This window comes from Callithrix jacchus, chromosome 16 (assembly GCF_049354715.1).
Source record: "Callithrix jacchus isolate 240 chromosome 16, calJac240_pri, whole genome shotgun sequence".
NCBI classification, from domain to species: domain Eukaryota; kingdom Metazoa; phylum Chordata; class Mammalia; order Primates; family Cebidae; genus Callithrix; species Callithrix jacchus.
This window is the reverse complement of record NC_133517.1, coordinates 57491513-57514805: the sequence shown is the minus strand read 5'-3', so window position 1 is coordinate 57514805 and position 23293 is coordinate 57491513. Positions and strand designations below refer to the sequence as shown.

The 23293-nt window shown below is 45.1% G+C and overlaps 1 protein-coding gene across 17 annotated transcripts in view; it reads right to left on the bottom strand.

Moving 5' to 3' along the window:
- TRAPPC9 (trafficking protein particle complex subunit 9) overlaps positions 1-23293 on the bottom strand; it is a 714602-nt gene that overhangs the window by 274034 nt on the left and 417275 nt on the right. For all 17 annotated transcript variants that reach the window (XM_054246591.2, XM_078353100.1, XM_078353106.1 and 14 more), the window contains one exon: positions 3431-3573. In XM_054246591.2, the coding sequence (XP_054102566.2) occupies positions 3431-3573 (143 nt within the window). The remainder of the gene's footprint in view (positions 1-3430; positions 3574-23293) is intronic.

Sequence of the window (23293 nt, the reverse complement as noted above, 5' to 3'; positions counted from 1 at the left end):
TGACTTGATTCTACTGTCATTAAAAATTGTCCTCTTTTTCTCTTGGAAATCTAATTTATATTAAGATACCCAAATCGAATCACTCCTGGGCTCAAGTGATCTTCCTGCCTCACCTCCCAAGTAGCTAAAACTACAGGTGCACAGCAAAACAACTGGCTTATTTTTTAAACTTTTGGTAGAGATACCGGTCTAATTATTTGTGTTTACATATGTCTTTTCCTTCATCTTTTTGTTTTTAAATGATGAATAGTTAATGTCAATTTCTTATAAAAAGGTAGTTAGCATCTAACTCATGTAGTTTGACAACCTCCATTCTTAAAGGTGGTATTGAATCCATTTTCATTTAGTGTAACTGGGATACTGCAGAGTTGAGTCTACCACATTGCCATCTGTTTCCTATTTGACTGTATGTTCCTTGTTCTTTTCTCCTCCTTTCTTGATGCCTCTTCCCCTTTTTCTGGATTAAGTATTTTTAAATATTCCATTTTATCTCTTCTGGCTTATCCTCCATTCCTGAAGTGGGTTGCTCCAGAGTTTCTGTGTATCTTTAGTTTATCACATCCTAACTGCAAATAATATTCTAACAACTTGCATACAACACAAGAACTTCTGAGTTTCTGTGTATCTTTAGTTTATCACATCCTAACTGCAAATAATATTCTAACAACTTGCATACAACACAAGAACTTCTGAGTTTCTGTGTATCTTTAGTTTATCACATCCTAACTGCAAATAATATTCTAACAACTTGCATACAACACAAGAACTTCTGAGTTTCTGTGTATCTTTAGTTTATCACATCCTAACTGCAAATAATATTCTAACAACTTGCATACAACACAAGAACTTCTGAGTTTCTGTGTATCTTTAGTTTATCACATCCTAACTGCAAATAATATTCTAACAATTTGCATACAACACAAGAACTTCTATTTTCCCATCCGTTCTTTGTCACTATTTTGTTACATATTTTATTTGTATATGTACTGTACACTACAGAATTAAGTGTTCGTATTTCTTCTTTAAGTACTCAGTCTTGTAAAGAAATTTTGACAGTAAAGGAAACAAATCTTTTCTATTTACTCACTCACTCAACACTTACTGGGGTCATGACTTCTTTATATGGTTTCTGGTTGCCATTTGCTTTTATTTCTGACTGATGAGCCTGTGTCAGGCTAGTGAAAAACAGAACTTGTGCTCCATTTGTCTCTTAAACCCGCGATCTCTTCATACAGCACCTGAAACTTCGGAAAGTGCATCACTAGAAGTACAAGTAACATCGAGGGACCCACAGAAAGGCCAAGCCACTCTGCCTGGTCACACTCAGAAGAATTTTACAAACATGATACCATGGGTCATCAAGGTCAAACAGGTATTTTCCAAAAGGTTAAATAAAGAATCTTCATTTAAGAGAGAACAGTGTTAGAAAAAGCTCACTGGTATAAACCACCTACACATATCCCAGCGATGGCGAGACATAAACTGCACTGTACATGAAGTGTGGGATTGGGGCAAAGGGACTGAAGGGGAAGATCTGGGCCATATCTTTAAGCACCATGGATGTCATAGGAGGGACTCTGGACTTTATCCCATCAGCACTTGGAAAGTAGGTACCAGGGCAGTGGCATCGGCACGTGCATACTGAAAGGATGACACGGAGCGAGTCTGTCAGCAGAGAGACCGGCCGGGCAACTCTCTCTACAGTGACAAAGCATGCAGCGGATTGCAGAGACATCTGAGGTCCAATCCACAGGGCTTGGGGACCACGTAGACTTAGGAATAACAGAAAAGGAGAATTGGAGACATCAAATCTCAACCTCAAGAGTAGGGCAAAGAACCACAGAAACCAAAAGAAAAGGGAGCAAGGCCCACAGGCTGGGGGGCAGGATCCACACAGCGCCTCAGCTGACCACCCATGCTTCCAAACCTCTGTGTGCAGCAAACCATACGGCAGCATTTTTCTCATCTTCAATTGTTATTTAGAACTGCAGGGGCCGTGACGTGAAAGCCAGATATCGATAGGGGGAAAAAAGACGCACTCAGTAACAACCTGTGCCGCTTACAAAAATTATTTATATGGGCAATGGCAGCAGGAGATGAAGAGATGAAAAAGAAACACACACCATGCTCATGATGAAGCGAATCTAATGCTCAGAAAGAGCCTGAAATACTCTACCCTCAGCAGCAGTCCCGGCCAAGCTTCCCCAGGGGCAAGTGCGTTAATGCTTTATACAAATCCAAAACAGAGGCGAGTCTTGGCAGCAAAGGCTCTTACTCTGAGGATTGAAAAAGTGATAGATGATGAAATGTGATGCTAAAACGCCCAGCTAAACCATTAATTCTTGCTGAAGGCATTCTCCAATGGCTGGGAAAAAAAACAGTCTTTCCTATAAACTAAAACCACACTCATTATTTACAGCTGTATCATTTTAAAGGGATTTTATGTCAACATGAACATGGACAATGACATGCCCCTATCTCACACTGCAGCACACAGGGCCCACTGGAGGAGCAGGGCCTGCATGGGATGCCCCCAGCGCCCCATCTGAGGATGGACAGGTAAGCGTTTAAATAATACCCACCTGGCCCTCCCTACTCCAATAGGCAAGGCCCAGCTGGACAGGAACACCGGGAAGAGCTCGGACATGAAGAGCACCTGCTTCCCCAAATGCTCCAGGCACTGTGGTAGGAATAGGAGCCACAGAGGGTCTTGAGCTGTCAGGAGCTCCACCCCAGCTTCCAGACTCCATGACTCCAACTTCGCCAGAGGGCAAAGTTTTGGATGAGAAACTGTCATTCTCCTACCTCAGAAAATAATACCCTTAGTATCTCTTGCCACTTCCGGGTTTCAAGTGTACAAACTGTCCAATTTCTTTCTCCCTGAAGGAAGACTAGGTCTGGAAAGCAGGCAGGAGAGAAAGCCTCTGTATGAGGTGGGCCTCCTGGGCAGAAATGACCTGACACCCAGATGGCTGGGAGTTCCACAAAGTACCCATCTTACGGGGATGCCAGGAGTGATGCCAAAGAGATGCTGGACTTGTCCTGGGGTCCCTGAGACGTGTGTTCTCCACTGAGCCCCCCTGCTAACAGGAGAAGCAAGCCAGAATTGAGCCAGGCTAGGCTGAGCAGGAAACGTGTGTGCACAGTGAGAAACACACACACACACACAAGAACCTTCCAACCATCAGCATTATCATCATGGCACACTATGACATATAAAGCCCATTCACTCACGGCCACCTAAGATAACACGGTTCTCAGATAACACCTGGCTTCCTAATGAAAAACCTACGTCCCAGAGAGGCTAAGCCACTCGGCCCAATGGCCCGGATCTGATGGGAGGGAGGACAAAAACACTGAGGTCAGGATTCCAGACGCAGCGCTGTTGAGGTTCTAGACCACCACCACTGCGCAGCAGTAAGACATTTACCTGGATGCCGGGAGGGTACTGACTCGGGTGAAAAACACAGACGGTTCAACTTCTACATGCAGCCCCAGGGAGAGATTCCTGTAATATCCTTCAGTGTGGCCTGGGCCTCCAGAGTATTTGAAATTCAGGACAGCTTCCAGGGTCTAAAAAGAGGTTAAAAACAAAACAAAACACACACGTTAGTACTCCCTAGTTTAATCCACCAGGAGGCAGGTGGCTTCGCTTAGGAAGAGTCTGAAGATAATCCCATCTAGCCACATCATCAGCACTGGCCGACTCACACCCCCGGTGGGCGCCATCTTTCCTGGGATGACCCAGAATCTACAAAATTCTCAATCCGTACGTGCAAATGAAAAGGGCTTCCACAGCTTCTCCGTGGTTAAATAAGGCATTTTTTTCGTTGTTTTTTTGTTTTTAGAGACGGAGTCTCGCTTTGTCACCCAGGCATTGGCATAAACTCGACTCAATGCAACCTCCACCTCCCAGGTTCAAGCAATTCTCCTGCCTCACCCTCCTGAGTAGCTGGGATTACAGGCGCCCACCACTACCCTCAGCTAATTTTTGTATTTTAGTAGAGATGGGGTTTCACCATGTTGGCCAGCCTAGTTGAACTCCTGACCTCAGGTGATCCACCTGCCTTGGCCTCCCAAAGTGCTAGGATTACAGGCATCGGCCACAGCACCCAGCCTAGATACAGCATTTTAGAGAGAAAAACACATTTCTATGAGCATCATTTCAACATAAGATGAGGTGACAGGCAGGGCAGAGTGCTTCCATCCAGAAGGTGGAGTCACTTGGGCTGACAGTGAGTAAAAGCTGACAAACCCCACAGTCAGGATGTTTCCCTGAACCCATCCAAGAGATGAGTTCACAGGGCAACGAGGCCTTCCAGGAGAGGCAGGGTGCTGCACATCGGGGAGTGCCCATGTGCTCCTGCTGGAGTCCAGTGGCACCCAGTGAGAGGTGAGGAACAGAGGTATGGGAAGACCCCAGCCATGGGAGTGGCACTGCACACTGGTGGGCTGGGAATGGAAGGGTAACATTATAGCTTCTCTGCAGCCTCGAGTACAGGGCAACACCAGAGGAATGTAGAGCCTGGGGGGTACCCACAGTAACCATAGTAACAAAAAAATCCAACCCGGTTTCCCACCGACTAAAGGACCTCGCCTTCCCCAGGAGCATCCTGAAGCATCTTGAAGCAGCAGGCACAGCAGATCCAGCCCAGGGGCCAAATCTGGCCACCGCCTGTTTTTGTGTGGCCTGAGAGCTAAGAACAGTTTTTACATTTTTTACAGCTTGTAAAACAAAACAAAACCGGAGACAAATATGCAACAGAAACCATATGCGGCTGGCAAAGCTCAAATCACTTACTGTGTGGACCTTTACATCAAAGATTTGCAAATAAAACCCAGAGGAAAACACAGGAGCAAATCTTCATGGTCTTGGGTTAGGCAAAGGTTTCACGGATATGACACCAAAGGAAAAACGAAATGCAAAAAAAAAAAAAAGCTTCTCTACTGTTAAATAGGGACAATAATTAATACATATCTCACTAGATTCCTGCAGACTCATTGAGCAAACATAGTGACAGAACAAGAAGTCACTCATTAAATCAACTCCTTTCTCCCCTCCAACCCTACCCATTTGACACTGTGATGCAACATGGCTTAGAATTGGAGGAAATGGGTTTCATTCCCATTTCTTCTAGGTTTTGTTTTTTATTCTTGTAATGTGGCAAAGTATGCATAACATAAAAGTTACCATTTTAACAATTCTAAGCGCACGGTTCAGCGGTATTACACATATTCACCTTGTTAATCAACCATCTCCGTCATCCATCTCCATCTCCAGGAATTTTTTATCTTCCCAAACTGATTATGGCCATCCTAAGGGGCATGAAGGGGTACCGCTCACTGTGGTTTTGATTTGCATTTCCCTAGTGACGAGTAATGTTGAGCATCTTTTTATGCACTTATGGTCCATTTATGTATGCGCTTGTGGTCCATTTATGTATCTTCCTTGGAGAAATTTCTATTTGAGTCCTTCCGTCTTATTTTAAAAGTTCACTATTCCAAATTCCTCTCACCACTCCTCAAGGTGTCTTTCATGGCTACGTATTGACAGGTTCTCTTCAATATTTGTACTGCCAGAGAAACACCTTCACTGATTCTCTCCACCTATGTAAATACTATTCCTCCTTGACAGCCCAAATAAAGCTATGTCTTCTCCTTACTTACAAATGGCTCAATAAAATACATATTTTTTAACTATTCAAGGATCCTATTTTGGCCTCACCAAAATCCCAAATCCTTTTTCATTCCCCTTATTCCCAAGAACCACAATATCAACTCCAAAGGGTTGCTGATTTCTTGTGAACATGTCTTAGACCTCTTAAATTGCCCTTGTCATCAGCAGAAGGTGAGACTCAACACACATACACTCAATAATTCTATCAAAACTCTCTGAGTTCAACTGACTTTCATCTGTTTGATCTATTTTTTCATTCATCTTTCAAACACCTCCTGGGTATCTTCTGAGTGCCAGGTTCTGCACTTAGTACAAGATGAAGATGTGGTCCCTGATCTCAGGAAGCTCAGTAAATACTGAGTGAGTCAATGTAAGAATAAATTAGCTAATAAATAAATGAAGCTGACCAACCCCCTAACATATATACAGCGTAGTCCTCAAATTGCAGGCATAGTAATCACAGATATACACAAACTCTCAGTAATGGCCTTGAAAAGCCAAAATCTGTGAAGTACCAACAAATGTCACCCTGGCTTTTTTGTTTGTTTGTTTGTTTAACTTAAATTTAAAAGCCACCTACAGAGAGTGATGTAGAAGAAATCACCCGGGGAATGAACAAAAAGTACACAGAGACAGATAACTGTCAAGTACCACATCCCCAAGAAGGAACAGTCTGTGTTTCTATTTTCTGGGAATTCACTATTTCTTTATTCTGTAGAAAACCAAAAAAAAAAAAAAAAAACAAAAAAAACAGAAAGATAATTATGAGGGGAAATATCTAATTTTTAAAAATCAAGCACAGAAATGGTGTATTAGTCCATTCTCACACTGCTATGAAGAACTGCCTGAGACTGGGTAATTTATAAAAAGAGGTTTAATTGACTCACAGTTCTGCATAGCTGGGGAGGCCTCAGGAAACACAGAATCATGGCAGAAGGGGAAGAAACAGGTCTTAGGTGGCGGCAGGAGAGAGTGAGCAAGTATGTGAAGAAGGAACTGTCAAACACGTATAAAGCCATCAGCTCTTGTGAGAAGTCACTCACCATCATGAGAACAGCATGGGGGACACCGCCCCCATGATCCAGTCACCTCCCACCAGGTCCCTCACTCGGGGATTACAATTCACGATGAGATTGGTGGGGACACAAAGCCTAACCATATCAAAAGGTTTCCTGAAGTTCAATGTCACTGCCTTTCCTCTTTGAGATAAAAACAAAAACCAGAAATAACAACAAAAAAAGCTTCCTCAGTCTTTTAAAATTAGAATATTTTAATAAGAACATACGGGAAGATGGGAAGTCAAAAGACACAGGATGTCCAAGCCCTTTTCCTCAATTCAAGAGACTTCATAAGATGTTCCCTTCTAAGAGCATTTTTCAGTCCTTACAGAAGACTATTGCAGAAATCAGTAATAAGCAAGAGACCACAACAAAAATATTTATTTTCTACGTACACCATTTACTATTCCAGTTAATATGAAAGGCCTGTCAGTGAGTACCTTGTATTAGGGAGCACCTACTCTGTGCCAAGTGCTGCACTAAGTGAACTATGCACCCAAAAGCAATGGTCATGAGATCCCCACAAGGGAAGTGCTGCTTTCACCAGTGAGGCTCGGGGCACACCCAGGAAGCAGCACAGGCAGGAACTGAACACGGAGCAATGCACCTGCACAGCCCACTCTCTTGCCATTCAGGCAAACTGTTCAGAATAGCATTCATTCACTCATCGAATCATTTACTCGCTCACTGTGGACAGATGTCTACTATGTGCCAGGGACTATAACACCTGAGAAGAAAAAGGCACAATACTGCCCTGGGGGCCCCGGAATCTGGTAAAAGAAACAAGCCCAGAGGCCTCTATGTAAATTGTGACATGTTGTGTCATGGATAAGTGTATTAGGATATATGAGAATACAGGAGGAGAAAGGACTACATATGCTGGGTAGGCAGGAGCTGGAAAAGGAGGAACAACAAACCAGTCAGGAAGACAGGATTCGACAGTCATCAAATTGAAAATCGATGAAGAATAGAGAAAAACATTTATACTAAGACCTACTTCTTGAAAATATTAATTAATGTGACAATCCTCTTAAGTTGATCAAGGAAAAAGAGAACAACAAATTACCAACATCAGGAATGAAAATGATGATTGGTACAGATCCTACAGACATTAAAAGGACAATTAGGGAAAAGTGTCAACAGTTTTGTGCCAATAGATTCAACAACTTAGATAAAATGGACACATATTACCAAAATGAATCAAGGAGAAACAGAAAATCTGAAGAGCCTCATGCCAACTGAAGACATTGCATTCATAAGCAAGAATATACTTCCAAAAGATGGCCAGGCATCCTGGCTCATGCCTGTAATCCCAGCACTTGGGGAGGCTGGGCAGAGGCAGATCACTTGAGCCCAGGAGCTTGAGATAGCCTGAACAACCTGGCAAAAGCCCGGCTCTTCAAAAGTACAAAAATTATTGGGCTTCGTGGCACAGGACCATAATCACAGCTACTCAGGAGGCTGAGGCATTAGAATCATTTGAATCCCAGAAGTGGAGGTTTCAGTGAGCCAAGATCATGCCACTTTACTCCAGTCTGCATTACAGAGCAAGACTCTGTCTCAGAAAACAAACAAACAAGCCAACAAGAATATCCTCCCGAAAGAGACCCCAAGCTCAGATGGTCTCTCAGCTGAATTCTAACATATTTAAATTGGAAATATCAATTTTATATAAATATTTCTAGCAATCAGAAAAAAGAAGAAAACTTTCCCAATCTTTTAGGAGACCAGTGTTACTCAACTATGAAAATCAGATAGAAACTTCCAAGAAAACTATTCATGAGGCCTATATCCCTCATGAATTTAAATGTAAAAATTATTTTTAAAGTACTAATGAATCAAGTTCAGTAAAATATAAAATGAGTAACACATCAGGGCCATCAATAATGTAAGGTTGGTTTAATCTTCAGAAATCAATGTCATTCACATATTAATAGAATATTGACAGGCAACAAAAAGAGAAGCTGAATGATCATTAGCTCCAGAAATAATAGTTGACAAAATTCAAAACCCATTTGTAACTTTTTAAAAACTCTCAGCAAATTAGGTATAGAAAGGAATGTCTTCATTATGAAATGCACTTATGAAAAACCTACACTCAAAACCGTACTTAATGATAAGCAACGAAATGTTTTGCACCTAAAATCCAGAATAAGGCAAGGACGTAGCTGTAACGATTTTCATAAACACTGTACTCGAGATCCTATCAAGTTCAGTAAGTGAAGAAACAGAGGCATCTACATTGGAAAGGAAGTCATAAAACTGTGTTTGTTTGCAGACAACATAATCATGTACCAAAAACATCCTAAGGAATCTACTGGAACTCTCGGAAATTGTTGGTGGTACTTACTATAAAGTAGGAAAATCCTTTTGGAAAATAGCTAGGTAAATCCTCCTAAGCATAAACCTACAATTAACGTATTACTCAGCAAAGCAGCTCCTACCAAGAAGAAATAAAAACACCTATCTACACAAAGACATGCATGTAAATGTCCATGGAGACTTTATTCATAATAATACCAAACTGGAAATATCAAACCTCCATGTCCAACAAGAGGTAGGTGACTGGATAAACAAATTGTAGTAAATTCATAAAATGAAATACTACTCAGCAAAAGAATGGAGCAAACTACGGATGCAGACACAACATGGAAGAATTCAAAACACCTTATTCTGAAAGAAAGAAGCCAGCCACACAAGCGTGCATACCGCTGCTTGTATGTATTTGAGAAACCAGAAAAGGTATCTCAAAAGATACCTTTGGTGGCAAGAAGAAAATCAGTAGTTGCCTGGAGTTAGGGTAAGGAGAGGGTTAGCTGCAAAAGGGTCAGAGAAATTTTGGAGGGTGATAAAAATATTCTATATCTTGATGGTGCTGGTGGTTACATGGAGTACATATTTGTCACAATTCATCAAACTGTATGGTTAATGAGGCTGCATTTTATCGAATGCAAATCACACTCAGTAAAGTTGATTTGAGAAATAGATCGTGACCATTAATAGGCATACACTCACTCGTAAACATTATTAAAGACTCCAAGTCACAAGGTGGGCCACATTGATGTGGGACTGCCCATGTCTAAAGGTGAATGTGAGGCCCTACAAAAGGCTTCAGATGGAGATTTAAGAGTCCCGGGTTCTGCAGCAGAAGCAGCAGCAGTGAGGTTATTATTCACCACAATTAAAAGTTCACGTGTCCTGGGAGAAGTCACATTACTTTTCTAGTTCTCAGTCTCCTCACCTTAAAACCTCAGTGTCGTGCCAGATGTTGCCTGAGGTTTTGATCAGATCTTATATGAACAGTATTCTTCATTTTCCTAATGTTTCACAACTTCTAATATAACTAAGACTATTGTCAGAGAAAAACAATCATCCTCATATGTATGCCAGCCAATTTAAATGTATATGAAGTAGATCTCTAATAGTTAAAGACCCCAATTGAACCTGTCACCACAGATTTCCTTCTGCTCTGTTTCTATAATATGACATAAAATTAATAGCTGTGATGTGGTCCACTTAATAAGTCACACATTCAAGACCAAAGGCTGGGGCTCATTCCCCAAGAGACCAGCGCAACGGTTGACTTAAGGTCAATGAAACTCATAAACGAAAGCCGTATCATTACTTTCCAGTTAATTAGCACTTTCTGCCAAAGTCTTTCTTCAGTGTTAATGATGCCAAGTAACTACAAATTAAGTGAGCCACCCACAGCAGTGCAGGAATGGGTTTGAACAGCAGCAGCCACCAACACAGCTTCCAGCCAAGAGGCCCAGGAGTCCTGTGGTGGCTGAAAAGAGTCAGGATGCAAGGTGCAGAGGAGAGGGTACATCTGGGGATGGTTAGAAGATCAAGTTGAAAGTCTGGCTTTGGGTACTAAGGAGAGCATCAGGTCAGAGAGTCGAGGGCCAGACTGAACCGGGGACCTCCTGCCTAACTGCCTGGGTGATGAGCCCCACGCCATAGACCACAGCAGCACAGAGGGCCACCACGGCCTACCTGTACTTACGCTCCAGCCGAATTTCAGCTTCTATCAGAAGGCTTTGCAGTGTCTGCCACTCTCTAATACATAACACATGGGCACTCTGCTTCCGCACCACTGCAGTACCCACCAAACCTGGAGTCATATACTTTGTTGATGGGAAGTGTATTCCATCGTATAAAATCTAAGTGATATAAAATGGTTGGTACTGAGATGGCTTGCTCCCACCTGTCACCACATCCAGACCACTGTCCCCTCCCATCTCCTGTAACCACTTTTATTAGTTTTTTTTAATGCGTCCACATTTATTTACATAGACTAATTAACATAGATACAAGAAAATACAATTATAAACCTTTTTCCTCTACACCAGCTTCCTCCACCCAGCACCACCTTGTAATAAATAAATAAATTACACATGTCCATCTTTGTGTACCCGATTGTTAACTTGCGCTCACTTCCTAGAGACAGCATCCTTTGCAGAACATTCTTTGTTGGTTATTTGGAGACATGTGTGGCATTCCATGGTACAGATGTGCTATTGCTTATTTAAACAGTCCCTATACAGTGGATTTTTGGTTGTTTTCAGTATTTTGTTACTATGAACAATGTTATAATATAACCACATACACAAGTCACTTTCAATATATGAAGGTATTTCTGAAAGGTATATTTTCCAAGGGAGATTTCTGGGTCAAAAAGGAAATTCTGTTATCTTAATAGATACAACCCTAATGTTCAACTGAAAGTTGAGCCATTTCACATGTTAACAGCTATGCTTGAGAGAGCACTTCTTTTCTCAAAGCATTGAAAATAAGGTATATTGTTCCACTTTTGGCTTTTTGACAGTCTGACAGATGAAGACTCTCAGTGTGGTTTCATTTTACATTTCTCCAATTATTAAAAAAGTCAAATATCTTTCCATATGCTTAGCACATTTTCATGCCTTTTTCATGAATTACACGTTCATATCATTTCCCTCTTTTTTAACTGACCTGTCAATCTCTTTTGTCCAAATTCCTGGGAGGTTTTCTCCCTTGTACGAAATCATGTCTGCAGATAAAGACAGTTTTACTGCTTCTTCATTTCTAAAATCCCTGCCTTTTACATTTTCTTTCTTGGCCTACTGCACTGGCAAGGACTAGTAAATCAATGGATGAAAATAAAGGTTCCATTTTTGGAACCCACACTGACACAGGTAATTGATTTCTTACCATAGCTAAGGCAATTCAATGATAAAATTTACCTTTTGTACAAACACTGGTGGATACATGTGTGGAGCAAATAAATCTCGGCCTTGACCACACATTTTCAGGTGGGTTATACATCTGAACATGTAACACCTAGAATGTTTAGAAGAAGACATGGAATATCGTTGCAGTCTTGGGATAGGAAAAGAGATCTCAAAGAAGACACAAAAAATGCTAAGCATTAAAGGAAAAAAAATCATTTCATTAAAAGTAAATTTTCATCCAGGGAAATCTCTAAAATGTTAAAATACAAAATTTGTCCCTTTCATCCAAGTTGTCAAATGTATTGAAATGCAACTCTTCATAATATTCTTTTTTTTTTTTGAGAAGAAGTCTCTCCCACTCTGTTGCCCAGGCTAGAGTGTAGGGGCACAATCTCAGATCACTGCAACCTCCGCTTCCCTGGTTCAAGCAATTCTCCTACCTCAGCCTCCTGAGTAGCTGGAATTACAGGTGCATGCCACCATGCCCTGTTAATTTTTGCATTTTTAGTAGAGACAGGGTTTCACCACGTTGGTCAGCCTGGTCTTGAACTCCTGAGCTCAAGTGACCCACCTGCCTTAGCCTCCCAAAGTTCTGGGATTACAGCGTGAGCCAACATGCCTGGCCCGTGTTCTCTTGTTAACCTTTTCATGTCTGTAGGATATACAACATGTTCCACTTTCATTCCAGATGCTAATAATTTGTTTTCTCTCTTTTGTTGATACACCTGCTAGGAAATTATCAACTTTATTAAAATTTTGAAAGAATTAATTTTTGGCTATGTTAATTTTCTCAAGTGTGTGTCTGTATCCAACACAGGACTTGGCACAAAGCAAGTATTCAATAAATGCTTGCTAAGTCAAATTACATTTGAAGATGATTAACACATTAACCATGGATCAATGTCTGCTAAATGGATGGATGGATAATCTTATTAATAAACATATATTTTCCACACTTGATAACATGGCTTTACAAATATTTCCCCCACGTCTTCACCCTCCCCTCTTCCCACTGACAAATTCTTCCTTGGTTACTGGGTTTCTGTGGACAACTCACATCACCTCGGCAGTCTCTGTGATCCTGCCAAGCCCAGGCTGCTGCACCTCCCCAATAAACAGCACAGAGCACTTTCTCCACCTCTGCCTTACCACACTATAGCACAAGTGCTTGAATGCTTCAACAGAATAAAAGCTTCCTGTGGGCAGGAACCATGCTCCATATCCAGCACCTGGAAAAGCAGGTGCTCCACATGCATTCCGTTTAACTGAATGCTAGCACCTTCACACCAAATCTCAGAGAAAGGAGAAAGTTGACATTTAGCAGGCTCCTACTGTGCTCCAGGCACTGTGAACGGCGCCGGAGGAACTTTCAGTTGCTACACAGGTATTACTACCTAAAAAGCTCACTACTGTTGAAAGCTTAGGGAAATAAACAGGCTTGCCACGAAGTTCAAAGTCAGGCCTGAGTCTGAAGGTCCTGCTCTTCCAGCAGTCCTGTGCTATCTCCCAAAGAAAAGGTAAGGAAACAGAGAAAAAACCAGACTGAGCAGAAAGCTGGTGCTGCCCCTGAGAGACAGGCCTGGGTTCCTGAAGAAAGACCAGTTCTATAGATCCCGCCTGGTTCTCTGAACTTCGTGCTAAATGCTGCTTTCAAGATGCTCACAGTTTTTCTCCTTCTGTATACAAAGCTGGAGGAGGGTAAACTGCGGAAGGGGGGACTCCTTCTGGAGACACAGCTGGAGGAGGGTAAACTGTGGAAGGGATGATTCCTCTGTAGACACAGCTGGAGGAGTGTAAACTGCAGAAGGGATGACTCCTTCTGTATACACAGCTGGAGGTGGGTAAACTGCGGAAGGGGGGACTCCTTCTCTAGACACTGCTGGAGGAGGGTAAACTATGGAAGGGGAGACTCCTTCTGTATACACAGCTGGAGGAGGGTAAACTGCAGAAGGGATGACTCCTTCTGTATACACATCTGGAGGTGGGTAAACTGCGGAAGGGGGGACTCCTTCTCTAGACACTGCTGGAGGAGGGTAAACTATGGAAGGGGAGACTCCTTCTGTATACACAGCTGGAGGAGGGTAAACTGCGGAAGGGGGGACTCCTTCTCTAGACACTGCTGGAGGAGGGTAAACTATGGAAGGGGAGACTCCTTCTGTATACACAGCTGGAGGAGGGTAAACTGCGGAAGGGGAGACTCCTTCTGTATACACAGCTGGAGGAGGGTAAACTGCGGAAAGAGAGACTCCTTCTGTATACACAGCTGGAGGAGGATAAACTATGGAAGGGGAGACTCCTTCTGTATACACATCTGGAGGTGGGTAAACTGCGGAAGGAATGACTCCTTCTGTACACACATCTGGAGGAGGGTAAACTGCGGAAGGGGGGATTCCTTCTCTAGACACTGCTGGAGGAGGGTAAACTATGGAAGGGGAGACTCCTTCTGTATACACAGCTGGAGGAGGGTAAACTGCGGAAGGGGGGACTCCTTCTCTAGACACTGCTGGAGGAGGGTAAACTATGGAAGGGGAGACTCCTTCTGTATACACAGCTGGAGGAGGGTAACTGCGGAAGGAGGGATTCCTTCTCTAGACACAGCTGGAGGAGGGTAAACTGCGGAAGGGGGGACTCCTTCTGTATACACAGCTGGAGGAGGGTAAACTATGGAAGGGGAGACTCCTTCTGTATACACAGCTGGAGGAGGGTAAACTATGGAAGGGGAGACTCCTTCTGTATACACAGGTGGAGGAGGGTAATCTGTGGAAGGGATGACTCCTCTGTAGACACTGCTGGAGGAGAGTAAACTGCGGAAGGGGAGACTCCTTCTGTATACACAGCTGGAGGTGGGTAAACTGCGGAAGGGGTGACTCCTTCTGTATACACAGCTGGAGGAGGGTAAACTGCGGAAGGCCGGGGGGACTCCCTCTGTATACACAGCTGGAGGTGGGTAAACTGCGGAAGGGGGGACTCCTTCTGTATACACAGCTGGAGGTGGGTAAACTGCGGAAGGGGGGACTCCTTCTGTATACACAGCTGGAGGAGGGTAAACTGTGGAAGGGATGACTCCTCTGTAGACACAGCTGGAGGAGGGTAAACTGCGGAAGGCCGGGGGGACTCCCTCTGTATACACAGCTGGAGGAGGGTAAACTGCAGAAGGGGGGACTCCTTCTGTATACACAGCTGGAGGTGGGTAAACTGCGGAAGGGGAGACTCCTTCTGTATACACAGCTGGAGGTGGGTAAACTGCGGAAGGGGGGACTCCTTCTGTATACACAGCTGGAGGAGGGTAAACTGTGGAAGGGATGACTCCTCTGTAGACACAGCTGGAGGAGGGTAAACTGCAGAAGGGGGGACTCCTTCTGTATACACAGCTGGAGGAGAATAAACTGTGGAAGGGATGACTCCTTCTGTACACACAGCTGAGGGAGGGTAAACTGCGGAAGGGGGGACTCCTGTATACACAGCTGGAGGTGGGTAAACTGCGGAAGGGATGACTCCTTTTGTATACACAGCTGGAGGAGGGTAATCTGCAGAAGGGGGGACTCCTGTATATACAGCTGGAGGTGGGTAAACTGCGGAAGGGATGACTCTGTATACACAGCTGGAGGTGGGTAAACTGCGGAAGGGATGACTCTTTCTGTATACACAGCTGGAGGAGGGTAATCTGCGGAAGGGGAGACTCCTTCTGTATACACATCTGGAGGAGGGTAAACTGCGGAAGGGGGGACTCCTTCTGTACACACAGCTGGAGTTGGGTAAACTGTGGAAGCGGGGACTCCTTCTGGAGACATAGCTGGAGGATGGTAAACTGTGAAAGGGGTCATTTTAATAAATACACTAAAACTGAAATACAATCAGCATGAAATGAGGCAGCAGAGGTTTGTTGGGAATCAGCAGAATTGTCCTGACATTAATTCACTCTTACAAGCCATAAGCAATTAGATATTTTCCATTTGCACTCATTTAGTTATGAGAAATACTCTGTCTGTAGGATGTGGCCTTTTAAATACTGCTGATCTTCAATATCAGAGAAAGGTACTTGAAAGCCAGGCACTTCAACAGATTTCTGACTTACAGGAAGGAGTGATATATCCTTCAAAAGCCGTATGACCGAAATTCAACTCAAGAGGAAGCATTAAGGTGTTGCACATGCAGGAAGTGGATGGGGACCCACAGCAAAAATGCCAGCAAGGAACTCAGAGGGCTAGAAACTGCTAGCAGGTCAGCAAGAAGCAATCCTAACCACCAGTGTTAGGTGGCCGGCCCCTGCCAGACACAACGCTAGGAGCTGCACACGCTGGGTCTCTCTCAGGGCTTCCCCATCATATCAGACAGGAAGACATTGAAGACCAACTGTCACCTGGCAAGATGAGGTGCACTGCTCCAGCTCCCGTGGCTAGTTAACCGCGGAGCTCATGTGCACCTGACCCCAAAAGCCAACCACACTGAAGGCCACTGATGAAGGAAGGGTCAGTGTGATTTCACCAGGAAAGAAGTGTCCTTCGATGTCTTGCTCCACTTGACCCAGGGCCAACAGCAGGCGAGGTGGTAAACTGAGAACCCGTGCAGGAGAGACCCGGAAAGTGGCCACCACTCCCCGACCAAGCCTAGGTGTAGACTCAAGAAAGTCACTTTTCCTTTCTTGGCATCAACTTTCCCATCTGTGAAATATGGATTCGCACCAATTAATCTCCAGTGGCCCTTTCCACATGACTGGGCTATGCACATGAATTAAATGCACAATCCACCCATCGCTTGACAGACACTGGCTGTGAGGGGCCACATGGCGGGCTGTCAAGGAAGCAGAGGCGGCCGAGCCAGACCACACTGGCACACCAGGCTCAGAAAGGACCCACGCCTGTGCCCTGAAGGAGCTGGGAAGCCTTCAAACACTTTTTAGCTAAAGGCATGATCTGAATGACTTCCTTAAAAAAACAGAACACTCTGACTGCAACGTGGAAGACAAACTGAGGACAAGGCTAAAGAGACGGGGCCAAGCTAATGGAGGAAGTAACACCCAGGTGAAGACTGACGGGACATGTCCAGTGGGAGGTGTGGACACTGGCCAGGCTCGGCATGTGTGCTGCAGTTAAAGACATCAGAGCCAACAGACTGTTCGCTCAGCAGGAAGGAAAAAGGGGAGCCACGGACGTCTGTCTTCAAGATTAGACTCCTGACTGAAGAAATGAGAAGAATGCAAGACCAGTTACTACCAGTTACCAAAGCTAGAGAGAGCGACAGAGGAGCAAGAGGACAGGCTGTGCTGCGAAGATGCACGACTTTGGTTTAGGACACAGTAAGTTTGCGATTCCCAAGGACATCCAAGTGATGACAGCGTGACACATGAATCCTGAGTGGGGAGAAGTTGGGCTGAAGAGATGTTGCTCACAGGGAGACGCTGCAGCTCGGAGCAGGGAGCGCACCTGTCCAGAGAGAGCAGGAACTGGAGGAGCAACCCTCACCTGTTGCCTGGGGCTCCTCATCAGATAGGATGCTGCAAGTGTGCTTATGGAAACAAATCATCACCATCATATTATTTTATCATAGGGTCTCTCAGCCCTCTTGCTAATAAACCCTTGTCATGTGAGGCATTTCAAATTTTTACAAAATGCAACTTAAGCAGCAAAGAATAAAACAGTGAATAGCATCCAGTCTGAAAGCAGACTGCCCAAGCTCAGACCGTATCGCCGTTTCTTGCCTGGGCCCCTGAGCGAGCGATCTGATCCAGTAAGACAAAAGCAGCTAGTCTTAAAAAACACGGAGAATAGTGCCTGACATTTGGAAAGAGTGCTGTAAGTACCAGCTAAGATTATTATTACTAAATCAGTACTCATCAGTGAGAAAGGAAGATAAGATACTTGGAACAAAAGCATTCATAAGGAGAGCCAAGAATAAAGAAACAAATTTCCATATCTGTCCCTACTGCATCACTGGCCCCAGTCACCCAGCTACAGTCCACATCTCAGCAGAGCCGCCCCTAGCCCCTGCACAACGGATCCCTACTGCCCCTCCTGTCTCAGGTCAAACACATACCACATACACCACACATACAAAAACATATACACACCACACACATGTACCCAACACACATACACACAACTCCCCACATACCCAACACACACACACAATCCACACACACACACAGAGACATACACACCACACACATGTACCCAACACACATACACACAAACGTACTCCACACACAGACACACACACACCACATACCCAACACACCCACACACACATGCACCCCATACACATACAGAAACATACACACCACACACACATACCCAAAACACACACACACCCCACATACCCAACACACACACACACCACACACACACAGACATACACACCACACTCACATACCCAACACACATATAAACACCTCACACATGTACACACATACCACATACCCAGGACACACACACACGTACCCCAGACACAGTGACGTACACACCCCACATACCCAACACACACACACACCACACACACACAGACATACACACCACACACACATACCCAACACACATACAAACACCTCACACATGTACACACATACCACATACCCAGGACACACACACACGTACCCCAGACACAGTGACGTACACACCACACACATACCCAACACACACACACACGTACTCCACTCATATAGACACACACACACCATATACCCAACACACACACACACACATGCACCCCATACACATAAACATACACACCACACACATGTACCAACCACACACACACACCACACACACACATACACATACCACACACACACGTACCCCTCACACATACACACAAACACCCTCACACACACATACCTAACACACACACACCCCACACACATACACAGACACACACCACATACCCAACTCACACCCCCGAACATGCACATACCCAACACATACCACACACGAACACCCAACACAAACATACACACCACACACAGACACGCACACAACACACACATCCAACACACAGATATACCACACCCAACACACTTCTAACACACACACAGACACACACCACACAGACACAGACACACACACATACACATACCAGAGCTTTCCTTGTGCTGCACGGTGGGAAAGCTGCTAAAACCTATATTGTTTTACACCTGCATGCCTGAATGTCTTTACTCACTCTTTCCAACTAGGAAATTCCTAGTCCTTATTCCAGAAGACTAAAGAAACTCCCTCTGACACTTCCTGCCCTCAGCTTAGACACAACCTCTCTGGCCTCTGTGCCACCAGACATGTCCGTGTCTCCATCCCACCAAAGTGCGCTTTCATCATGTGAAGAGCAGAGAATAACAATGATGACACAGGACTGCATCAGAATTAACTGAGAAAACTGATTTGCACAGTGCCCGGCCCAGGCGGGGCAAGGACTGCACACGTGTTGGCGCCTGCATTCCCTGTTCTCCTCTGCTCACCTGTGCTCCACGGGCAGGGCCACGTGGGTCTCCAGCACCTGCAATGTGGCCTGACACCCCTGAGGCTATATCCCAAGCCGGCCTTCAAGTGAGGATAATGAGGAGGACCAGGCCCCATACTCTAGAGGATGGAAATGACAGCATCATGGGGAACAAACAGGCTATGTCCTGTGCATTCAAACATGCCCTTGGGTCACCAACCGCACATCTGGAGAACACCTGCAGTGAACAGTGCATCTACACGATGTGTGTGGATGGACGGGTGGCCCTGGCTCCACCCACACTGCTGTGTAGATGGAGATCAAGCGGCAGGACAGAAGCAGAGCACATGGCAACTGATCCAGAGGAAGGTGGTCTCTCCTGACGCAACAGCACCCAGTGTCAAGCATGACCGTGGCCAGAGTAGGGTCCAAGCAAAAACACCACGAAGGGAGCAGCTGAGCCCAGCGGTCTTGGTAGGAAACCAGATGTGCCAATATCTACTGACTCCGTCTCATCCACATGCTCAGGTGGTTCCCATCTGCAGGCCTCGTGAGAGGGCCTCCTCCGAGCCTCCACAGGACGCATGTCACTGCTTCAGATGGCTCTGTGTCCCTACTAGACTGTGTGTCTCCAGAGACAGGGCACCCAGCATTTCATCCTCAACCCTGGTGCCTGGAATTCATGGGGAGGCCAGTCCTTAGCCGGCGAAGGAACGGAGCGAAAAGGAGCACAAACCTGCATCGCAGACTCCTCAGCTCAATGTGGAGTGATCTGTAAGATCCCATCCAGGGTTAAATCTGCGGGAACCAGTCCGTCTTTGATCTCATTAGCCCTACGCTGCTGCACCTTCACTAAGACGCTAATAGCGTTCTAGCTTCAGAGTCTGGAAGCACCATCGAGTCCACGTTCACTGTACACGGCCTCTCTGACAGGCATGGGGCTACGGGCCCTACTAACCAGGACTAGGAACATGAAGTTCAGTTACTCGAACGGTACAGGTGCAATTATGGCTTCACCCACGAGATCCACAAGAATGAGAAAGGCTTGATTCACAGAGAAGGACACTTTCTTGTTGATGAGGTTGGAGTAAGCAGCCAGGTTTACATCTGGGAGCCATAAATACACCAGATAAACAGTGGGAGGATTTTCCAGTATACTCAGAGCTTCCCTGGATGGTGTGATTTAAAAAAAAAAAATACGTAATTGTGACCCACTTTTTATAGGTAAGAAAACTTACACATGGAATGATTTAATGAGCCCAACAAATAAACAGCTTAAATGCCAGCTATATTTAAGTTCAAAACCTGTGTTCTGTTCATGAAGCCATGGAATGCATGGAAACCTCACTTCTTCTTCCTCAATGTTCACGTCAGTGTTTTGATAAAAACCTGGCTGCACGAATGTCTGTGGAAGGTGAAGCTGCGAGCTCTCCAGCCGACTCTGCTCACAAGGTAGCTGCCTTCCTGCTATGGTGCCAGCCACATCCCTGAGAGTTGATGGGACGGTGGCACTGCATGAGGCACCTAATCACCAGGGCTACTTTCAACCCTGGACAACTTGTCGGTAGCCAGTGATGGCCTCTCCACTGCCCTTTCCATAGATCCCTTCGCTGAACAACTTCATGCTGTGCCAAGTTCTAGTGACTCCACAAGTCTAAAGGGACAACCAGGGCTGCAGACAGGAGGCTGTGATCATGGGAAAACCCATCTCCATCTCCCAGGAGCAAGACCCCACCAAGATTAAATGGCACAACTCTAACATTGAGAATGTGAAGGAGTCTACAGCTCCCTTGAGAAATCTGAGACTCACCTGAAGGGAACTGAAGGAGTCACCACCTCTTCCTTCATCCTCTGCTGATAGACACATGTATATAATTAGAAGTATGAAAACTCCCTCAAGACTGTCAGCAATGCCCACCACCAACTACTTACCACCCAAGCCCCCCAGCCAAGACTACCCACAACAATCATGGCCTAGTGGGGGTACTCATGACCACGGTACACACCAACACTACCTCCTAGGAGACGGCCCCTCTAACAGAGTGAAGCGTGACGGCCTGGCTCACAACATAATCCGACATCCACAGACACTGCCAAGGCCAGTGGTCAAGTGGCAAGGTCAACTCTGAGCTTAATGGGAGCACACTGGTAAGCTTTCTACATCGCCATCCCAACACATCACTCAGGGATATGACCTACTGCCTAGAGGGAGCCAGTTATGATGACCTCAAGAAGGCGGCGATGCAGTCACTAAAGGACTCCTTGGAAGGTGTCCTGAGTCACAGGGGTGCTCAAGTAAACTGCAATAGAGATAGCCACGGAAAGGTGCAAACATTCAGGAGATGGCCACAGAAAGGTGCAAACATTCAGGAGATGGCCACGGAAAGGTGCAAACATTCAAGAGATGGCCACGAAAAGGTGCAAACATTCAAGAGATGGCCACGAAAAGGTGCAAACATTCAAGAGATGTCCAGAAAGGTGCAAACATTCAGGAGATGGCCACGAAAAGGTGCAAACATTCAAGAGATGGCCACAGAAAGGTGCAAACATTCAAGAGATGTCCGCGAAAAGGTGGAAACATTCAAGAGATGGCCACAAAAAGGTGGAAACATTCAAGAGAGGCCACGGAAAGGTGGAAACATTCAAGAGATGGCCACAAAAAGGTGGAAACATTCAAGAGATGGCCACAGAAAGGTGGAAACATTCAAGAGATGGCCACAGAAAGGTGGAAACATTCAAGAGATGGCCACAGAAAGGTGGAAACATTTGATGCTGGGGCTGGCATTTACCTTTGACAACTACTTTGTCAAGGTAATATCCAGGTTATGAATGGTGAACCTCATGATCCCCGTAACCTCCAAGAATGACCAGGCCCAACATCTCTTGCAATAGCAGAAGAGGATAACAAGCCGTCAGCCACTAGTGCTCCTGGACCCAGCCCTACCCCCAAGACACTCTCAGTTTTCTCTCTCTGACAGTTTCCATCCCTGGACCCATGAAGATGGGAAATTAGGAGAATCATGTATAGTCAATATCATCAACATACTGTACGTGGCAAGGAAAAAATATGCATGTATATAATGAAGGGTCTAAATGACTAGAGCCCTGTGAGACAATGAGTTCTCTATCAGTACAGGTGTTCAAACAGGGTACACCTGCACAGCAGGGTAAACTGAGTGACTTCACAAGTAATCTCTCCCAACAACAAAGATTAAATGATTTTATCCACAAAAAGTAAGAATTAAACAGAGGCTAAGAAGCAATCAAGTCAGCAACCTTGTTTTTCAACTGGGGACCCCAAGGTCCAACAGCCAACAGACCATTGCCCTGAACTGAGGCCAAAGCCTGTGTCCCACCCTAGCCCTGCCCATCACCCAAGTCCTTCTGCAGGGATGGGGAGAGCACTTGTGCCTCATTCACCCTCACAGTGGTTACACTGTCCTGGGCCTCAATATGGCATCAAAATCTAATCTAATTCCAGTTTCTGGGCCAGGCGCAATGACTATGCCTGTAATGCCAGCATTTTGGGAGGCCAAGGCAGGCAAATCACTTGAGGTCAGGAGTTCAAGACCAGCCTGGCCAACATGATGAAACCTCAACTCTACTAAAAATACAAATACTAGCTAGGCATGGTGGCGTGTGCCTGTAATCCCAGCTATTCAGGAGGCTGAAGCAGGAAAATCACTTGAACCCAGAGGGTGGAGGCTGTAGTGAGCCGAGATCGTGCCACTGTACTACATCCTGGGCAACAGGACAAGATTCTGTTAAAAAAATGAAAACCAAAATCTATTCCAGCTTATATCAATGAAAGAAGCAGAGGGAAAACATCTAGAACAAGCTGTTCAGGTAGAAAGAGGGATCTATCCTTTATCAGAGAGAAAAAAATATCAACAAATCAGTATTCGGTACAACTGGGGCAG